Below are 17,880 nucleotides of genomic sequence, written 5' to 3'. Positions count from 1 at the left end.
TATAAGCTGCCTGTAGATGTTGGAGATTAAAACTTTATCAGTGATAACATTTGCAAATATGCTCTCCCATACAGTGGGGTTTCTTGTTGTTTTGTTGATGGTTTCTTTTGCTGTGCAAAAGCTTTTTATTTTGATGTAGTCCCATTTGTTTATTTTCTCTTTGGCTTCCATTGCCCTAGGGGCAGTATCACTGAAAAAGTTCTTTTGGCATATGTCTGAGATTTTGCTGCCTGTGGATTCCTCTAGTATTTTTATGGTTTCCCGTCTTGTATTTAAGTCCTGTAACCATTTTGAGTTTATTTTTGTGTACGGTGCAAGTTGGTGATCTAGTTTCATTTTTTTTGCATGTATCTGTCCAATTTTCCCAACACCATTTATTGAAGAGACTGTCTTGACTCCATTGTATGCTCATGCCTCCTTTGTCAAATATTAATTGTGCATATTGGTTTGGGTCGATATCTGGATTCTCTATTCTGTTCCATTGATCTATATGTCTTTTCTTGTGCCAGTACCAGGCTGCTTTGAGGACAGTGGCTTTGTAATACAGCTTGAAATCTGGTATTGAGATCCCTCCTACTTTATTCTTCTTTCTCAGGATTGCTGTGGCTATTCGGGGTCTTTTTTTATTCCAGATGAATTTTTGGAGAGTTCTTTCTAGGTCTGTGAAATATGCCGTTGTTATTTTAATGGGGAGTGCATTGAATCTATAGATTGCTTTGGGTAGTATGGACATTTTACAGATGTTGATTCTACCAATCCATGAACATGGTATGTTCTTCCATCTGTTTACATCTTCCTCTATCTCTTTTTTCAGTGTCCTGTAGTTTTCTGCGTATAGGTCTTTTACTTCCTTGGTTAGGTTTATTCCTAAGTATCTTAATTTTTTTGGTGCGATGGAAAATGCGATTGCTTTTTTAGTCTCTCTTTCTGTAAGTTCACTGTTGGTGTATAGAAATGCCATAGATTTCTTGGCGTTAATTTTGTATCCTGCTACATTGCCGAATTCATTTATTAAGTCTGTTAGTTTTTTGATGGAGTCTTTCGGGTTTTTTATGTAAAGTATCATGTCATCTGCAAATAAGGACAGCTTTACTTCTTCTTTTCCAATTTGGATGCCTTTTATTTCTTCTTCTTGTCTAATTGCAGTGGCTAATACTTCCAGTACTATGTCAAACAGGAGTGGTGAGAGTGGGCATCCCTGTCTTGTTCCTGTTCTTAGGGGAAATGGTTTTAGTTTTTGCCCATTGAGTATGATGTTAGCTGTGGGTTTATCATATATAGCTTTTATTATGTTGAGGTATGATCCTTCTATTCCCACCTTGTGGAGACTTTTTATCAAGAAAGGGTGTTGGATTTTGTCAAATGCTTTTTCTGCATCAATTGATATGACTATGTGATTTTTATCTCTCAGTTTGTTTATGTGATGTATCACATTTATTGATTTGCGGATATTGTACCATCCTTGTATTCCTGGGATAAACCCTACCTGGTCATGGTGTATGATCTTTCTGATGTACTGCTGGATCTGATTTGCTAGAATTTTGTTAAGGATTTTGGCATCTACATTCATGAGTGATATTGGCCTGTAATTCTCCTTCATTGTGTTGTCTTTATCTGGTTTTGGTATTAGGGTGATGCTGGCTTCATAGAAGGAGCTTGGAAGTGTTCCTTCCTCTTGAATTTTTTGGAATAGTCTGAGGAGGATAGGTTTTAGTTCTTCCTTGAATGTTTGGTAAAACTCTCCTGTGAAGCCATCTGTCTCCAGGCTTTTGTTTGCCAGAAGCTCTTTGATGACTGCTTCAATTTCTTCCATAGTTACTGGCATGTTGAGCTGTTTAGATTCTTCCTGATTGAGTTTTGGAAGGTTATATTTTTCTAGGAATATGTCCATTTCCTCCAGGTTTTCCAGTTTGTTGGAATAGAGTTGTTCATAGTATTTTTTAACAATCCTTTGTATTTTGGCGGGATCTGTTGTTATTTCACCTCTTTCATTTCTGATTATGTTTATTTGGGTCCTCTCCCTTTGCTTCTTGGTGAGCCTGGCTAGAGGTTCATCAATCTTGTTTATCCTTTCAAAGAACCAGCTCTTGGTTTTGTTGATCTTTTGTATTGTTTCTTTGGTCTCTATGTCGTTTATCTGTGCTCTGATCTTTATTATTTCCTTCCTTCTGCTTACACTGGGCTTTTCCTGTTGCTCTTTTTCTAATTCTTTGAGTTGTTGGTTTACGTAATTTATTACCACTGTTTCTTGTTTTTAGCAGTAGGCTTGTAGAGCTATGAACTTCCCTCTCAGGACTGCTTTCGCTGTGTCCCATAGATTTTGGATTGTAGTGTTTTCATTGTCATTTGTTGCCATGATGTTTTTTATTTCTTCTTTGATCTCTCTGGTAACCCAGTCATGGTTTAATAGCATGCTGTTTAGTCTCCATGTGTTTGATTTCTTTGGGTTGTTTTTACTGTAGTTGATTTCCAGTTTTATGCCACTGTGGTCTGAGAAGATGCTTGATATGATTTCTATCTTCTTGAATTTGAAGAGACTTTGCCTATGTCCCAACATATGTTCTATCTTTGAAAATGACCCATGTGCAGTTGAGAAGAATGTGTACTCTGTGGCTTTGGGGTGAAATGTTCTGAAGATGTCAATTAATTCCATCTGGTCTAGTGAGTCATTTAGGATTGATGTTTCTTTGCTGATTTTTTGTTTAGAGGATTTGTCCAGTGGTGATAGTGGGGTATTAAAGTCTCCTACTATGATTGTATTGCTGTAAATCTCTCCCTTGATATCCTCCAGGAGTTTTTTTTTATGTATTTGGGTGCTCCTGTATTGGGTGCATCTATGTTTACCAGAGTTATTTCTTCTTGTTGGATTGCTCCCTTTAGTATTATGAAGTGTCCTTCTTTATGTCTTGTTATGTCCTTCAGTTTGAGATCTAATTTGTCAGATATAAGTATTGCTATCCCAGCTTTTTTTTCAGTTCCATTTGCCTGGAAAACCTTTTTCCATCCCTTCTCCCTCAGTCTGTGTGCGTCTTTTTTTCTGAGGTGGGTTTCTTGTAGACAGCAGATATATGGGTCATGTTTTCTTATCCAATCCATTACCCTATGTCGTTTGATTGGGGCATTTAATCCATTTACATTTAAAGTTCTTTTTGATAGGTACTTATTTGTCGCCATTCCTATTCTTTACCCCTGTGTTACTTCTTCGCTTCCTATTTTTTTTTTTTTATCAGCAGACACTTTAGCATTTCTTGCATTGCTGGTTTGGTGGTAATAAATTCCCTTAGTCCTTTTTTGTCTGTGAAGCTCCTGATTTCACCTTCAATTTTGATTGACAGACTTGCTGGGTACAGTATTTTTGGATTCAGACCCTTCCTTTGCATGACTTTGTATATTTCATTCCATTCCCTTCTGGCCTGATGAGTTTCTGTTGAGAAATCAGTTGCTAGTCTGATGGGGGTTCCTTTGTATGTAACTTTCTGTCTCTCTCTGGCCGCTTTTAAGATTCTTACTTTGTCGTTGGTGTTTGCCAATTTAATTATAATGTGCCTTGGCGTCGGTCTTTTGGGGTTCATTTTGCTTGGGACTCTGTGAGCTTCTTGGATTTGTGTGGGTTTTTTCTTCTCTATATCAGGGAAATTTTCTGTCATTATTTCTTCAAATAGGTTTTCTATTCCTTGCTCAGCTTCCTTTCCTTCTGGAACCCCTATTATGCGGATGTTGTTTTGTTTCGTGTTGTCCCAAAGTTCCCTTAGGCTCTCCTCCTGCCTTTTAATTTTTTTTTCTAGAAGTTGCTCTACTTGGGTATTTTTTCCCATCTTGTCTTCTAGCTCACTGATGCGGTCCTCTGCTTCTTCTAGTCTACTCTTAATGCTTTATATTGAGTTCTTTACAGCAGCGATGACATTTTTCATTTCTTCTTGGTACTTATTCATTTCCTCTTGTTTCTTGCTCATATTGACGAATTTGTCTTCCATTCTTTTCAGCCACCTTATGACCATTTCTCTGAATTTTTTCTCTGACAGGTTGCTTGCCTCCATTTCCTTTACTTCCTTTTCTGGTGATGCCTGCTTTTCTTTCATATGCGGGCTGTGTCTTTGTCTCCCCATGGTCTCTCTTCTCTGGGTGTCTGGTTATGTAGTTCTCTCTCTCCTGCGTTGATTTAAAGGCACAAAATACAGCACTACCAGGTAGAACACACAAGGCACTGAACAGAAATGTATTCACGATATTAATAACCTCCAATAAATGTGACCACCAGAGAAAGGCATATTAGGTGATAGGAGAGAAAGAAGAAGAGGAAAAATAAAGAAAGAAGGAAAAAAAAGGAGTGTCAAAATAAAATTGGGAAAAGGGAAAGAAAAAAAAAGAAAAAAGAAGTAAGAGTGACAAGAAAGAGACTAAGAGAGAAAGGGTAACAGACTATATATATTGAGGATAAAACTCCAATAGAACAATCACTAATCCCAGCAAATGCCAGCAACAAGTGCCTGGGGATTATTACAAACTACAACACCAACTAATATTGAGTGAGGCAAGGGAAAGCTGAAGCACAAAACAAACAAAAAAATAAACAAAGGAGAATAAGCAAAACAATGTCACAAAAAAGCATAAAAATTCGATATAATCTACATTGAAGCGAACAACAACAAAAGGACAAAGAGAAAAACGATTTTTTGTATAGTTAAGACAGCGAAGAGAGAGGTGTGTATGGACTTGGAGCAGGGAATTGGAGATTAGATATGTAAGTAAGGTGAAATTTTAACAAGGGGTAAACAGAAAGAATAAGGAAAATCTAAAGCAGGAAAGGGGTAAGATAAACAGGACACTGAAAAGGGGAAGGTTAGGAAGAGAGTGATGGCATAAAGGTAGAGTTGAGATAGAGTAAAACGATGCTAAAGGAAAGATAAAAATAGAATGTAGAACCCTAATCCCAAAATAAAATGAAGAGAAAATAAAATGACACTTAAAAAAAAGATAAAATAGCAGTAGTAATAATACAGATTGAAAATAAAAATGTATTAATTAAAAAGGTAAAATGAAGTGATGAAAAAAGAAAAAAAATTTTAGTTTCTTGAGTAAAAGATGCAAAAAATGAAAATAAAAAAATAAAAAATAAAAAATATAAAAAAATAAAACAAATAAAAAATAAAAATAAAATGTGGAGTAGTGAAGGTCATTCACTTCCTCTGTTGTTCTGTTTGGCACGCCTGTTTCTCAGCCCGGACAGTATTGCAGTTCCCTGCATTTCACTGCTCTTCAGTGTTGTAAGCCAGTCCTGATTTTAAGCAGGCAGTGTGTCTTAATTTCTCGTATTCCTTTATTTTTGATTACACAAGAGTCAATTTGTGATTCAGCCCCTGGGTGGCAGTGTTTCTGGATTGACTTCCGGGTCTATCTTTGGCCTCTCTAGGCAGTGTTAGAGCCTTCTTTCCCTGTAGCACTCACTACTGGTTTGTGGGAGTGGGCTGCCTCAGAGCTGACTCTCTGATGGTCACTCCCTGCTCCGATCCCCAGGTTCCAGAAAAACAACTTTCCCCTGCAGTCTCCCAGGGTGTCCCCAACTGGGTGATCCTATGTATTGGGCTTAGTAATCAGAAGCACGATTTAAGAGGAAAAAGCCCAAGTGTGTGCACTCTGGGGTTGCGCGTAAGCCTAGGTGCCAGGGGAACTCCGGGGCTGCGCGTAAGTCTGTACAGCCTGAAATTCTTAGGGTGTCCCTGCACTTCAGATCACAATGGGTTGCTTTTTAGAGAGCCCTTCTGTTAGCAGCTCTGAGGACCCCCTTCCACATTCACAGATCACGCCAGTCTCAATAGCCACGGATTTTTCTAGGCACAGACTTCCCTGGTCCTCCAGCTCCCGCAAAACGTGCGTTCCTCTCTCCCGCAGGGACCAGGGACCTCACCTTATCCCAGGTGAAATCTGACCTTTCCGTGGTGGAGTGTAGAGCTCCTCTGAACCCGTGTGTTTGCGCCAATTGGGGAGCGTTGTTCTGGGGCTCCCAGCTGTTCCGTGGGTTCCGCAGTTGTCGGCCATCTTAAATTTAAATTGGCAAATTGTGACCAGGTATCAGGAAGAAATTTTACCTTTGGTTCTCTTTTCAGCAATTTAAACTAGGCCAAGGGTCATATCCCACAGTTTTGTTGAATTCTGAACTCAGCCTGGATTATGGCTGGCCATTTAGTTGCTTCCAATATATTTTCTCAAAATGATGAATTATATACCCAACTGACCTATTATTTCTTGAGCCCCCTTCCATGTGTCCCTTTACTAAAATAGCCTTTGATGATTGAGGCGGAGCAGTGCCTCTTTGATATGTTATTTACTCACCGAAAACAATCAAACAACAACAACAAAAGAAATACAAGTGTATAAGGAAGGTGTGTTATATGTAGACTGATATCAGGCAAGGCACTGAATTGTAGACTTCCTCCTCCTGCAAAAGAGCAGTCACAACATATATTTCCAATTTTGGGGGGTGGCATGCACTTTTTGTCTTTGTGATCTTTCCTGTCTCCCTACCTTTTCTGATCCTTCCCCAGAGTTTTTTTAATAAATGTTAAGCTGCTTGTATTTTGATACTTTATTCAATATGATGAAAATTTTCATTAGGTCAATCTCATGCCAAAATGTAGCATAAATATAAATGGTTCTGGAAAACTGGGGGTGTAAATTAGACCTTGAAATTAACAGTTCTACCAATAGACAGGCAGAAGTTAACCCTGGCCTCATGCTTCCATGAAGCTCATGTAGAAAGCCTCTAGGAGAGCCAAATTAAAAACTTAATCCTAAATGAACTTAATGTGAAAAGAGAAACATTTCTCACCAATAATTATGAGCTCTGTCTGCTCAGATTGTCCATGATAGGGCTAAAGAAATCCATGGAAGATTTCTTTAAGAAATATGACCTTAAAAATCTGCAGATAAAGAAGATAAGAAGGGATGGCTACTTGGGTATAATTATATGATGCTCAATCTATGAGTGATGTGTGCATAGGGCCAATGAAGTTTATGGGTCAGATAGAAGGAAGAGAGCTCATTATGTTCATTCTAATGGGAAATTAAGTTATGCAAATGGCTTAATGAGAAGATTGACTGGTGGGACTGGTGGTCAAAAGGAAGTGATGCCGAGCAGCCTGCCCCATCTGAAGAATAACCGCAGCATTCAGCCAGCCCCAATCCAAGGAGCAGCAGCCACCTGAGCAGCCCGCCCTGTCCAATAAGCAGCAGCTGCGCACAGCCTGCTCCATCCGAGGGGAAGCAGCCTCATGATCAGCCCACCCCATTCCAAGGAACAGCAGCTGTGCGAGCAGCCTCCCCCACCAGCCAGAGGAGACACCACTGCTGCGAACAGCACCCACCAGAGGAGCTACTGCCAACTGAGGAGCAGCCGCTTCCGTGACTGCCTGAGGAGCAACCGCAGCCTGAGGAGCAACCACAGCCTGAGGAGCCACTGCCACCCAAGGAGCAGCCCCTGCACAACTTGACATCTAGATCAGTCGGTGAGACAAAAAAGAGGTAGAGAAAGAAACCCCCAAAGGAAAGAAAAGGAGGAATCACCAGAAAAGCATCTAAGTGAAACAAAGGCATGCAATATGTCAGAAAAAGAAATCAGAATAAGGGTCATACAGTTAATAAACTGGATGGATGAAAAAATCAACAACTTATGTAAGAATCAAGAAGAAATGGATGAAAAAATTAATAACTTATGTAAGAATCAAGAAGAAATGAAGAGGGATATAGCTGCAATAAAAAAAACAAAAACAAAACACCATGGAAAGTTTCAACAGTAGACTAGGAGAAGTGGAGGACCAAATTAGCGAATTAGAAGACAGGGAAGCAAAACACACTCACACTGAACTGCAATTGGAGAAAAAAAATTAAAAGACAGGAGGAGAGCCTAAGGGAGCTATGGGAGAACATGAAACAAAGCAACATACGAATAATAGGGGTGCCAGAATAACAGGAAGAGGAACAAGGGTTAGAAAACCTATTTAAAGAAATAATGTCAGAAAACTTCCCTGAAGTGGGGAAGAAAAAAGTCACACAAGCACAGAGAGTCCCAACCAAGATGAACCCAAAAAGACCTACACCATGACACATCATAATTCCGATGGCAAATGTCCAGGACAAAGAGAGAATCTTAAAGGCTGCAAGAGAGAGACAGAAAGTTACATAAGAGGGATCTCCCATTAGATTATCAAATGATTCTCAACAGAAACACATCAGGCCAGAAAAGAATGAAAGGAAATTTACGAAGTAATGCAAAGCAAGGGACTGAATCCATGAATACTCTATCCAGCAAGGCTATCATTAAAAATTGAAGGGGAAATAAGGAGCTTCACTGAAAAAAAAAAAAAGGCTAAGGGAGTTCATCACTACCAAGCCAGCAATGCAAGAAATGCTAAAGGGGCTGGTGTAAAAAGAAGAAACAAAAAGGTAAGAAAGAACACAGGCACAAATAATAAAAATAGCTACAAACAAGTACCTTTCAATAATAACTTTAAATGTAAACAGACTAAATGCTCCAAATCAAAAGACATGGAGTGGCTGAATGGATAAAAACACATGACCCATATATATGCTGTCTACAAGAGACCCACCTCAGAACAAGGGAATCACACAGACTGAAAGTGAAGGGATGAAAAAATACTTTTCAGGCAAATGGAAATGAAAAAAAAAGCTGGGGTAGCAATACTTATATCTGACAAAATAGACCTCAAAGTGAAGGCCATAACAAGAGATAAGGAAGGCCACTTCATAATACTAAAGGGATTGATACAACAAGAGGATATAACCCTGATAAACATATATGCACTCAATGCAGGAGCACCCAAATACATAATAAAAAAACACTCCTAGAAGATATCAAGGGAGAGATCGACAGCAACACAATCATAGAAGGTTACTTTAATACTCCACTGACATCACTGGATAAATCCTCTAGACAAAAAAATCAGCAAAGAAACAGCAATCCTAAATGACTCACTAGATCAGATGGACTTAATTGACATCTTCAGAACATTTCACTCCAAAGCCATGGAATATACGTTCTTCTCAAATGCACATGGGACATTTTCAAAAATAGACCGCATATTGGGTCACAAACAAGTATCTCCAGACTCAAGAAGATTGAAATCATATCAAGCATTTTCTCACACCACAATGGCATAATATTAGAAATAAACTACAATAAAAACAACCCCCCAAAAATCAAACACTTGGAAGCTGAACAGCATGCTATTAAACAGTGATTGGGTTACCAAAGAGATCAAAGAAAAAATTAAAAACATCTTGGAAACTAATGACAATAAAAACACATCAATCCAAAATCTATGGGACACAATAAAAGCAGTCCTGAGGGGGAAGTTTATAGCTCTACAGGCCTACCTCAAAAAACAAGAAAAAATGGTAATAAATCATCTAACTCTACAACTCAAAGAATTAGAAAGAGAGCAACAGGAAAAGCCCAGAGTGAGCAGAATGAAGGACATAATAAAGATCAGAGCAGAAATAAATGACATAGAGACAAAAACCAACCAACCAACCAACCAACCAAACCAAACAAAACAAAACCAAAACACAATACAAAAGATCAAGGAAAACAAGAGTTGGTTCTTTGGAAGCATAAACAAGATCGATGAACCTCTAACAGGATCGGTAAGAAGCAAAGAGAGAGAACCCAAATAAACAAAACCAGAAATGAAAGGCAAAATAACAAAAGACGCCACAGAAATAAAAAGGATTGTTAAGAAATACTATGAACAACTCTATTCTAACAAACTAGACAACCTAAAGGAAATGGACATATTGCTGGAAAATTACAATCTTCCAAAATTCCATCAGGAAGATTCTAAAAATCTCAATAGGGAATAACTATGGAAGAAATTGAAGCAGTCATCAAAAAGCTTCCAGCAAACAAAAGCCCGGGGACAGATGGCTTCACAGGAGAATTTTACCAAACATTCAAGGAAGAACTAAAACCTATCCTCCTCAGACTATTCCAAAAAATTCAAGAGGAAGGAACACTTCCAAGCTCCTTCTATGAAGCCAGCATCACCCTAATACCAAAACCAGATAAAGACAATACAATGAAGGAGAATTACAGGCCAATATCCCTCATGAACATAGATGCCAAAATCCTCAACAAAATTCTTGCAAATCGGATCCAGCAGCACATCAGAAAGATCATACACCATGACCAAGTAGGATTTATCTTGGGGATGCAAGGGTGGTACAATATCCACAAATCAATAAATGTGATACACCATATAAACAAACTGAGAGATAAAAATCACATAGTCATATCAATTGATGCAGAAAAAGCATTTGACAGAATCCAACACCCTTTCTTGATAAAAACTCTCAGCAAGGTGGGAATAGAAGGATCATACCTCAACAAAATAAAAGACATATATGACAAACCCATAGCTAACATCATACTCAATGGGCAAAAACTAAACCAATTTCCCCTAAGAACAGGAACAAAAGAAGGAAGTGCTCTTTCACCACTCCTGTTCAACATAGTGCTGGAAGTACTAGCCATTGCGATCAGACAAGAGGAAGAAATAAAAGACATCCAAATTGGAAAAGAAGAAGTAAAACTGTCCATATTCGCAGATGACATGATACTGTACATAGAACAACCTAAAACTCCATCAAAAATTATTAGACTTAATAAATGAATTTGGCAATGTAGCAGGATACAAAATTAATGCCAAGAAATCTATGGCATTTCTATACACTAATAATGAACTTACAGAAAGAGAGACTAAAAAAGCAATCCCATTTACCATCGCACTAAAAAAATTAAGATATCTAGGAATAAACTTAAATAAGGAGGTAAAAGACCTCTACTCAAAACTACAGGACCCTGAAAAAAGAGATAAAGGAAGACATAAACAGATGGAAGGACATACCGTGTTCATGGATTGGTAGAATCACCTTAATCAAAATGTCCATATTACCAAAAAAAAATCTATAGATTCAATGCACACACCATTAAAATACCAATGGCATATTTCACAGACCTAGAACAAACTTTCCAAAAATTCATCTGGAATAAAAAAAAACACCCTGAATAGCTGCAGCAATCCTTGGAAAGAACAAAGTAGGTGGGATCTCAATACAAGATATCAAGCTGTATTACAAAGCCACTGTTCTCAAAACTGCCTGGTACTGGTACAAGAACAGAGATATAGGTCAATGGAGTAGAATAGAGAACCCAGAAATTAACCCAAGCCACTATGCTCAATTAATATTTGACAAAGGAGGCATGAACATACAATGGAGTCAAGACAGTCTCTTTAATACATGGTGTTGGGAAAAATGAAACTAGACCACCAACTTACACCATACACAAAAATAAACTCAAAATGGATAAAGGACTTAAACATAAGACGGAAAACCATAAAAAAATACTAGAGGAATCCACAGGCAGCAAAATCTCAGATATATGCCAAAGCAATTTCTTCATTCATACTGCTCCTAGGGCAATGGAAACTAAAGAAAAAATAAATGGGACTACATCAAAATAAAAAGCTTTTTCACAGCAAAAGAAACCATGAACAAAACAACAAGAAAGCCCACTGCATGGGAGAACATATTTGCCAATGTTATCTCCGATAAGGGTTTAATCTCCAACATTTACAGGGAACTCATGCAACTTAACAAAAAGAAGATAAACAACCAAATCAAAAAATGGGCAATGGACCTAAATAGATACTTTTTGAAAGAAGACCGAAGGAAGGCCAAGAGGCATATGAAAACATGCTCAAAGTCACTAATCATCTGAGAGATGCAAATCAAAACGACAATGGGGTACCATCTCACACCTGTCAGAATGGCTATCATCAACAAACGACAAGTGCTGGTGAGGATGCGGAGAAAAAGGAACCCTTGTGCACTGCTGGTGGGAATGCAGACTGGTGCAGCCACTGTGGAGAACAGTATGGAGTTTCCTCAAAAAACTAAAAATGGAACTCCCATTTGACCCAGTGATCCCACTTCTAGGAATATATCCCAAGAACCTAGAAACACCAATCAGAAAGTATATATGCACCCCTATGTTCATATTAGCACTATTCAACATAGCTAAGATTTGGAAACAGCCAAAGTGCCCATCAGCAGTTGAGTGGATTAAAAAACTGTGGTACATCTGCACAATGGAATACCATGCTGCAGTAAAAAAGTAGGAGTTCTTACCACTTGAAATAGCATGGATGGAACTGGAGAGCATTATGCTAAATGAAATAAGCCAGTCAGAGAAAGATAAATATCACATGATCTCACTCATTTATGGAAAATAATGAACAACATAAACTGATGAACAAAAACAGTTCCAGAGACAGAGAAACATCGATTAGACTGTCAAACCTTAGAGGGAAGGCAGGGGAGGGTGGGGGTAAGGGGGGCAGATCAACCAAAGGACTTGTATGCATGCATATAGGCCTAACCAATGGACACAGACAACAGATGGGTTGAGGGCATGAGGGGGGTAATGGGGGATAAGGACACATATGTAATGCCTTAATCCATAAAGAAATTAAAAAAAAAGAAGTGATGTGATTGGGCTTTCAAAGATAGCATGATACCAACACAAATTTAAGCACTCTATATCTTTGACACATAGGGTGTTTATGTGGTTGGAAGTGCTATTGCTCAAAAACATGGCAAAAACTTCTCAGATATACTGACTGTTGGATTACCTTCTCTGCTTCTACTTCTTCTGCTGCTGTAACCACTCTCAAATACAGTTGATTTTTAGCAGGACTTGTTGATAAAATGCTGCCTCTCAGTACCTTGACTCTAAGAATAAACTTTTTAAAAAATATAGCATTTTTTATCATAGTGTGCATTTTTATTTTTATTGAACTTATTGGAGTGACATTGTTTAACAAAATTATATAGGATTTAAGTGTACACTTTTATAATACATCATTTCCATATTGTATTGTGTGTTTACCACCCAGATTCAAGTCTCTGTCTGTCACCATTTATCCCCCCTTTACCTTCTTCTACCTCCTCCCACCCCCTTTTCCCTCTTGCAATCACCAAACTGTTGTCTGTGTCTATGGGTAGTTGTTTTTAATCCCTTCATCTTTTTCACACAGCCCTTCAAACCCCTCCCCTCTGACAATTGTTTCCCTTTAGGTTTTTAGTTTTGTCAACAGTGGGAACAGTGACAACAATAATAAAAAGGGGAAGTGTACAGGGGAAGGTCTACAGCCTTTTAAAAATCCAATTCTAGCACAGCCACAGTGGCTCAGTGGTTGAGCATCAACCTATGAATCAGGAGGTCATGGTTTAATTCCTGGTCAGGGCATATGCCTGGGTTGTGGGCTTGATCCCCGACGGTGCAAGAGGCAGCCAATCGATCAATGATTCTCAGCCATCATTGATGTTTCTATCTCTCTCTCCCTCTCCCTTCCACCCTGAAATCAATAAAGATATATATATATATATATATTTTAAAAATCCAATTCTTCACGCTTGTCCCAAAAGGCAATAAAGGACTATCTATAAGTGCTATTCCCTGGAAGGGCCTGTGAACACCTAAGAAACCAGAAAGTTGGGGAGTAAGAATGATTCCTGGGAAAAGCTGATGTAATTGACATTTTATTTTCTCCAAACAGATCAGAATGAGGGATTTCACTGCAGGGAAGAATGCCGGATTCTTGGCCACTCTGACAGGTGCTGGATGCCCCGGAACCCCCTGCCCACCCGTTCCAAGTCCCCTGAAAATGTGCGGAATATCATCGCTCTGTCCATTGAAGCTACTGCTGCTGATGTTGAGGCTTATGACGACTGCGGCCCCACCAAGCGGACTTTCGCAACCTTTGGAAAAGATGTCAGCGACCACCCCACTGAGGAGAGGCCCACCCTGAAAGGCAGGAGGACTGTCGATGTGACCATCTGCAGCCCCAAAGTCAATGGCGCTATCCGGGAGGCGGGCAATGGCTGTGAGGCTATTAGCCCTGTCACTTCCCCTCTGCACCTCAAGAGCCCTCTGCCCACCAAGCCTTCCGTGTCTTACACCGTTGCCCTGGCACCACCCGCTCGCGATCTGGAGCAGTATGTCAACCATGTCCACAGTGGTCCTTCTCGTCCCTCTGAAGCTGAGCCTCGTGGAGCTGACAGCGAGAAAGTCATGCATGAGGTCAACCCCATTCTGAAGGAAGGTCGCAACAAAGAGTCTCCTGGCATGAAGCGTCTGAAGGATATTGTTCTCTAAACCAGTCTCGGGGAAGAAGAGAGAAACCATGCTGGCTAGTGAAGAAGCAGGAGCTGATCATTTTAATTACTCACCAATGGTTGGTTCTTGAGTGGCTGTATTTCAGAGCTTTCCCTAAATGTATTGTTTATAAATGACTATTATTTTGTGACAATCCCTCTTGTTTCAACAAGCAGCAGGGGTGTTCAGTTGGAGCAAATTAGCTTTGGCTTGAGTTGTTCATGGGGCCTTGATGTTGGGGAAACAGATGAATTCAGTTGTGAAAAGTATTATGTATAAGTGTTTGAATTTATATATTTTTCTATGTCAAAATTATAATATAAATTACATTGTTTGTGGAGGATTACATTTAAAAAAGCAAAAAAAAAAACAACAAAAAACAAAACAAAACAAAAAACAAAAAGCTCTGGACACTTTTAATAAGCTTGCCACTGTTTTGTAGTGTAGGCAAGTTAATGGTCATTTATTGTGTACTATTCATTGATTCAGTGATGTGAAATTGAGCCCCTAAAAGATTGTTTCTGAAGCTCAAGTAGTTTCCAATGCCGCTGCTTTGCTGTGGACACCCCTGCTTTAAGAACCCTTTTGCTAGCTGTGCTATTGTTGTATTTGATATTGCAAATTGCTATGTGCGTGGTGATGGCAAAAGACTTTTAGAGGTTGGTGTGTTGTTTTTTTTTTTTTCTTAAAAAATAAATAAAACTATAGATAAAAACAAAGTGCAAACTGAGATGGCAAGTGAATAAGCAATACCACACGTATAGATAAGTACTTGGGGATACTCACTCTTGGAAGATACCCATGGAGTGATTGCTCACACATTGCAGAGTATTTTGCCTGCCTTTCAGTCTTCTGCCCAGATCTGTGATAGATCATTGCAGAAAGTCATTTTTTTTTTAATATTCTGCTATCTAATTTGCAGTTGTCAGAAATACTGTGCTGAAAGTTACATGAAATCAATTTTTCTAATTGTCAGGCCCTGAACAGGAAAGTTGCTCATGAAGTTATCATTTTCCAGGCTTAGAAATTCCCTGATTCCAAACACCTAAAATTAAAAAAGACTGAATCTATTTTGAGATCTAAATTAGCATCTTTTTAGATACACTTCCTGATTCAGTGTTTCCCAGTCATGATTAGAATTACACTACAAAGCATGTCATGGGGTGGAATTGAGAACTCCATGTTGCTCTGTATTGTAGGATTATAATTTGGGATTGTATAAACAGTACAAAATGTACTTTTAGGAAAAGACAGGTAACAGGTAACAGCATCACTAACTCAATTACTGTGCCTTCTATATGGAGACACTTGGACACTTGAACTCATCTTTTTATGACTAATACTTTTTTAAAATAAAAATGTGAACCGGAAACCATTAAAATAAAAATTCTTTAGATTTAGCTAACTCTTTTCTGTAGGCTAGGAATACACCTTTTTTTTTTTATTAACAAGTTTGTTATACACATTTTTTGTTTAACATTCTTCCAACTCCCCCATTTATAAATTGTCTATTAATATTCACTAGCCAACATAGTTTTCTTGCAGCTTAAGAGTTCGTTATTTTATAATAAACAGATATGTCACCTTTGCTCTGCCTTGTTCTTAAAAGAGTTGTTTCTAGAGAAACAAGTTTTGTGGTTCTGTTCTCACTGGTTTTAGTTTTTGAAATTCAAGAGTATCCAGAAAAAAAGCTTAGAGGTTAGAGCATTAGAATGCAAAAGAGAATTTATTTTCTTAAGTTTAGGTAGATAAGTCAGCTCTTAAATGTTTTAGTTATTTTTTTAACTGAGTTCCTGGCTTTATACATTATGAGGAATATTTTCTTTTATGGGGAGTAAGGGTTTTGAGGGAGGGTGGGTAAGGCAGTGGGAATGGAGTTAGGTAGGGGAGAATATTTCTGAAAAAGAACCTATAATAAAGCTACAAATTCATCCTTATTTCTTATTCAGTGCTGAATACTACCTCATGCAAAATATTGGTGTGGCTGCAGATTTCCCTCTGAAACTGAAGCAATTAATAATCAATTACCATAGCATCTCCATCTTGGCTCATTTTATTCTCTCTGATACATTTTTTCCCTTTGACCCATTTTAGTAGTAGATTTTGAATTAGGTAAGTATTTCTGTTTGCAAATGACTATTTGATTAACACATTAAAATAAACTCTTTTCACTTTAAGTAACGATGACTACCTGTAGAATTTAGATTGTTCCTCACCTGATCCATCTTGATATTATGTTCTTACATATCACCTCTTTTAAGTCAAATTTGACTATTTTGGTTCTGGTGTATTTCTTATTATGCTTAGTGGGAATAAAGAAGCTGAAAAGTTGTGGAAAGTGGGAATATTAAATATTATGTGGCTATTGAGCCAGAGAGGCCACTGGCTACCATGCCTCTTATCAGCCAAGTTTAAAATGGTTAGAATAGCAGTGGCATTGATTTTGCCTCTCCCTCCCTCCTCCCTCCCCTCTCTACCATTCCACTCCCCCGAGAATTCAGAATCCAGCTATAGAACAATCATTTGTCCCTGTCAGAACATTTTGTTCTCAGTGGGAAGTCAGAGACTTTTTTGCTTCCATACCCTTTATTGAGCATGTTTAGAGAATTCCCCTTATTAAGAAAATATCTCCCTCCACAATTTTCTGATGTATACATCCTCCCAGAAGCACAAGTGCATCCTAGGAGGGCTCTGTAAGCTGGTTTTATAGGCAGGCTGCCCAGCAAATAGGAATTTTGTGCAAGGATCCTAAATTTCACTTTGGCTCATATTTTTCACCCCTTTTTAAAACATGTCTGATGAAAAGTCACAAAGGCCAGAGAGCCAAATATTCTTACTTTTCCCTTTCTAAATATGTTATAAAATTAGATATGCAGAAGCAATTTTAGTTCCTAAATCCTAGGGAAGTCTATTTCATTTATTCTGATGTCCCTTTTGGGGAAGAGTTAGTGTAGAGGCATAACTTGCTTTACTTGTTTTGGGCATACCCCAGGGCAGGTAAACTTCTTCATTTGACATAAAGGGTTTACTTTGCATTGATTGATTGTTTTTCCCCAAATATGGGAGTATACTATATACAAGGAATAGGAAGAGGGGAGCCATGCTATGTAGAATCTCTTTCTTTCCTTTTCATATACCAATTAATCTTTGAACCTGTTCAGAATGAACCTTACTATCCCTTTGATCCTCTTAAAGCCAGTAGAGTAAATTATGGCCCACATTATTGCCCAAATAGGTAATGGGCCAAGGGATCCTCCAGTAACTAAAGGACAGTAATTCTCAAAGTGTAGTTCCTGGACCAGCAGCAACAGCATCACTTGGGAACTTATTAGAAATTCTCAGTCTTAGACCAACTGAAGCAGAGACTCTGTAGGAGGGGCCTAACAATCCATATGGATCAGATGCCCACTAAAGGTTACGGGCTTGTTAAAGCACAGGTTGATGGCTCCAAACTTGGAGTTTCTGATTCAGTAAATCTGGGGTGGGGCCAGAGTCTTTGTCTATTTTAAAATCCCCAGGTGATGCTGATGCAGCTAGTCCAGGGGCCACAGTTTGAATATCACTGTTCCAGAATAAACCTACCTAATAGAGCTAATTTCACCTAACGTGCTTATTTAAACTAATTCATTGACATGGTGATCCATTGA

At 38.5% G+C, this 17,880-nt stretch overlaps 1 protein-coding gene across 1 annotated transcript in view; it reads left to right on the top strand.

The window, feature by feature from the left end:
* The window catches only part of PCDH19 (protocadherin 19), a 162,152-nt gene extending 147,568 nt beyond the window's left edge, over nucleotides 1-14,584 (top strand). Inside the window, exon 5 of the mRNA XM_080652159.1 lies at nucleotides 13,635-14,584. Within this exon, the coding sequence (XP_080508285.1) occupies nucleotides 13,635-14,233 (599 nt within the window). The 3' untranslated portion in view covers nucleotides 14,234-14,584. The remainder of the gene's footprint in view (nucleotides 1-13,634) is intronic.
* Nucleotides 14,585-17,880: the final 3,296 nt, after the last annotated feature.

Source organism: Plecotus auritus (assembly GCF_963455305.1).
Source record: "Plecotus auritus genome assembly, chromosome: X".
Taxonomy (NCBI): Eukaryota; Metazoa; Chordata; class Mammalia; order Chiroptera; family Vespertilionidae; genus Plecotus; species Plecotus auritus.
This window is presented reverse-complemented; position numbering and strand designations above follow the sequence as displayed.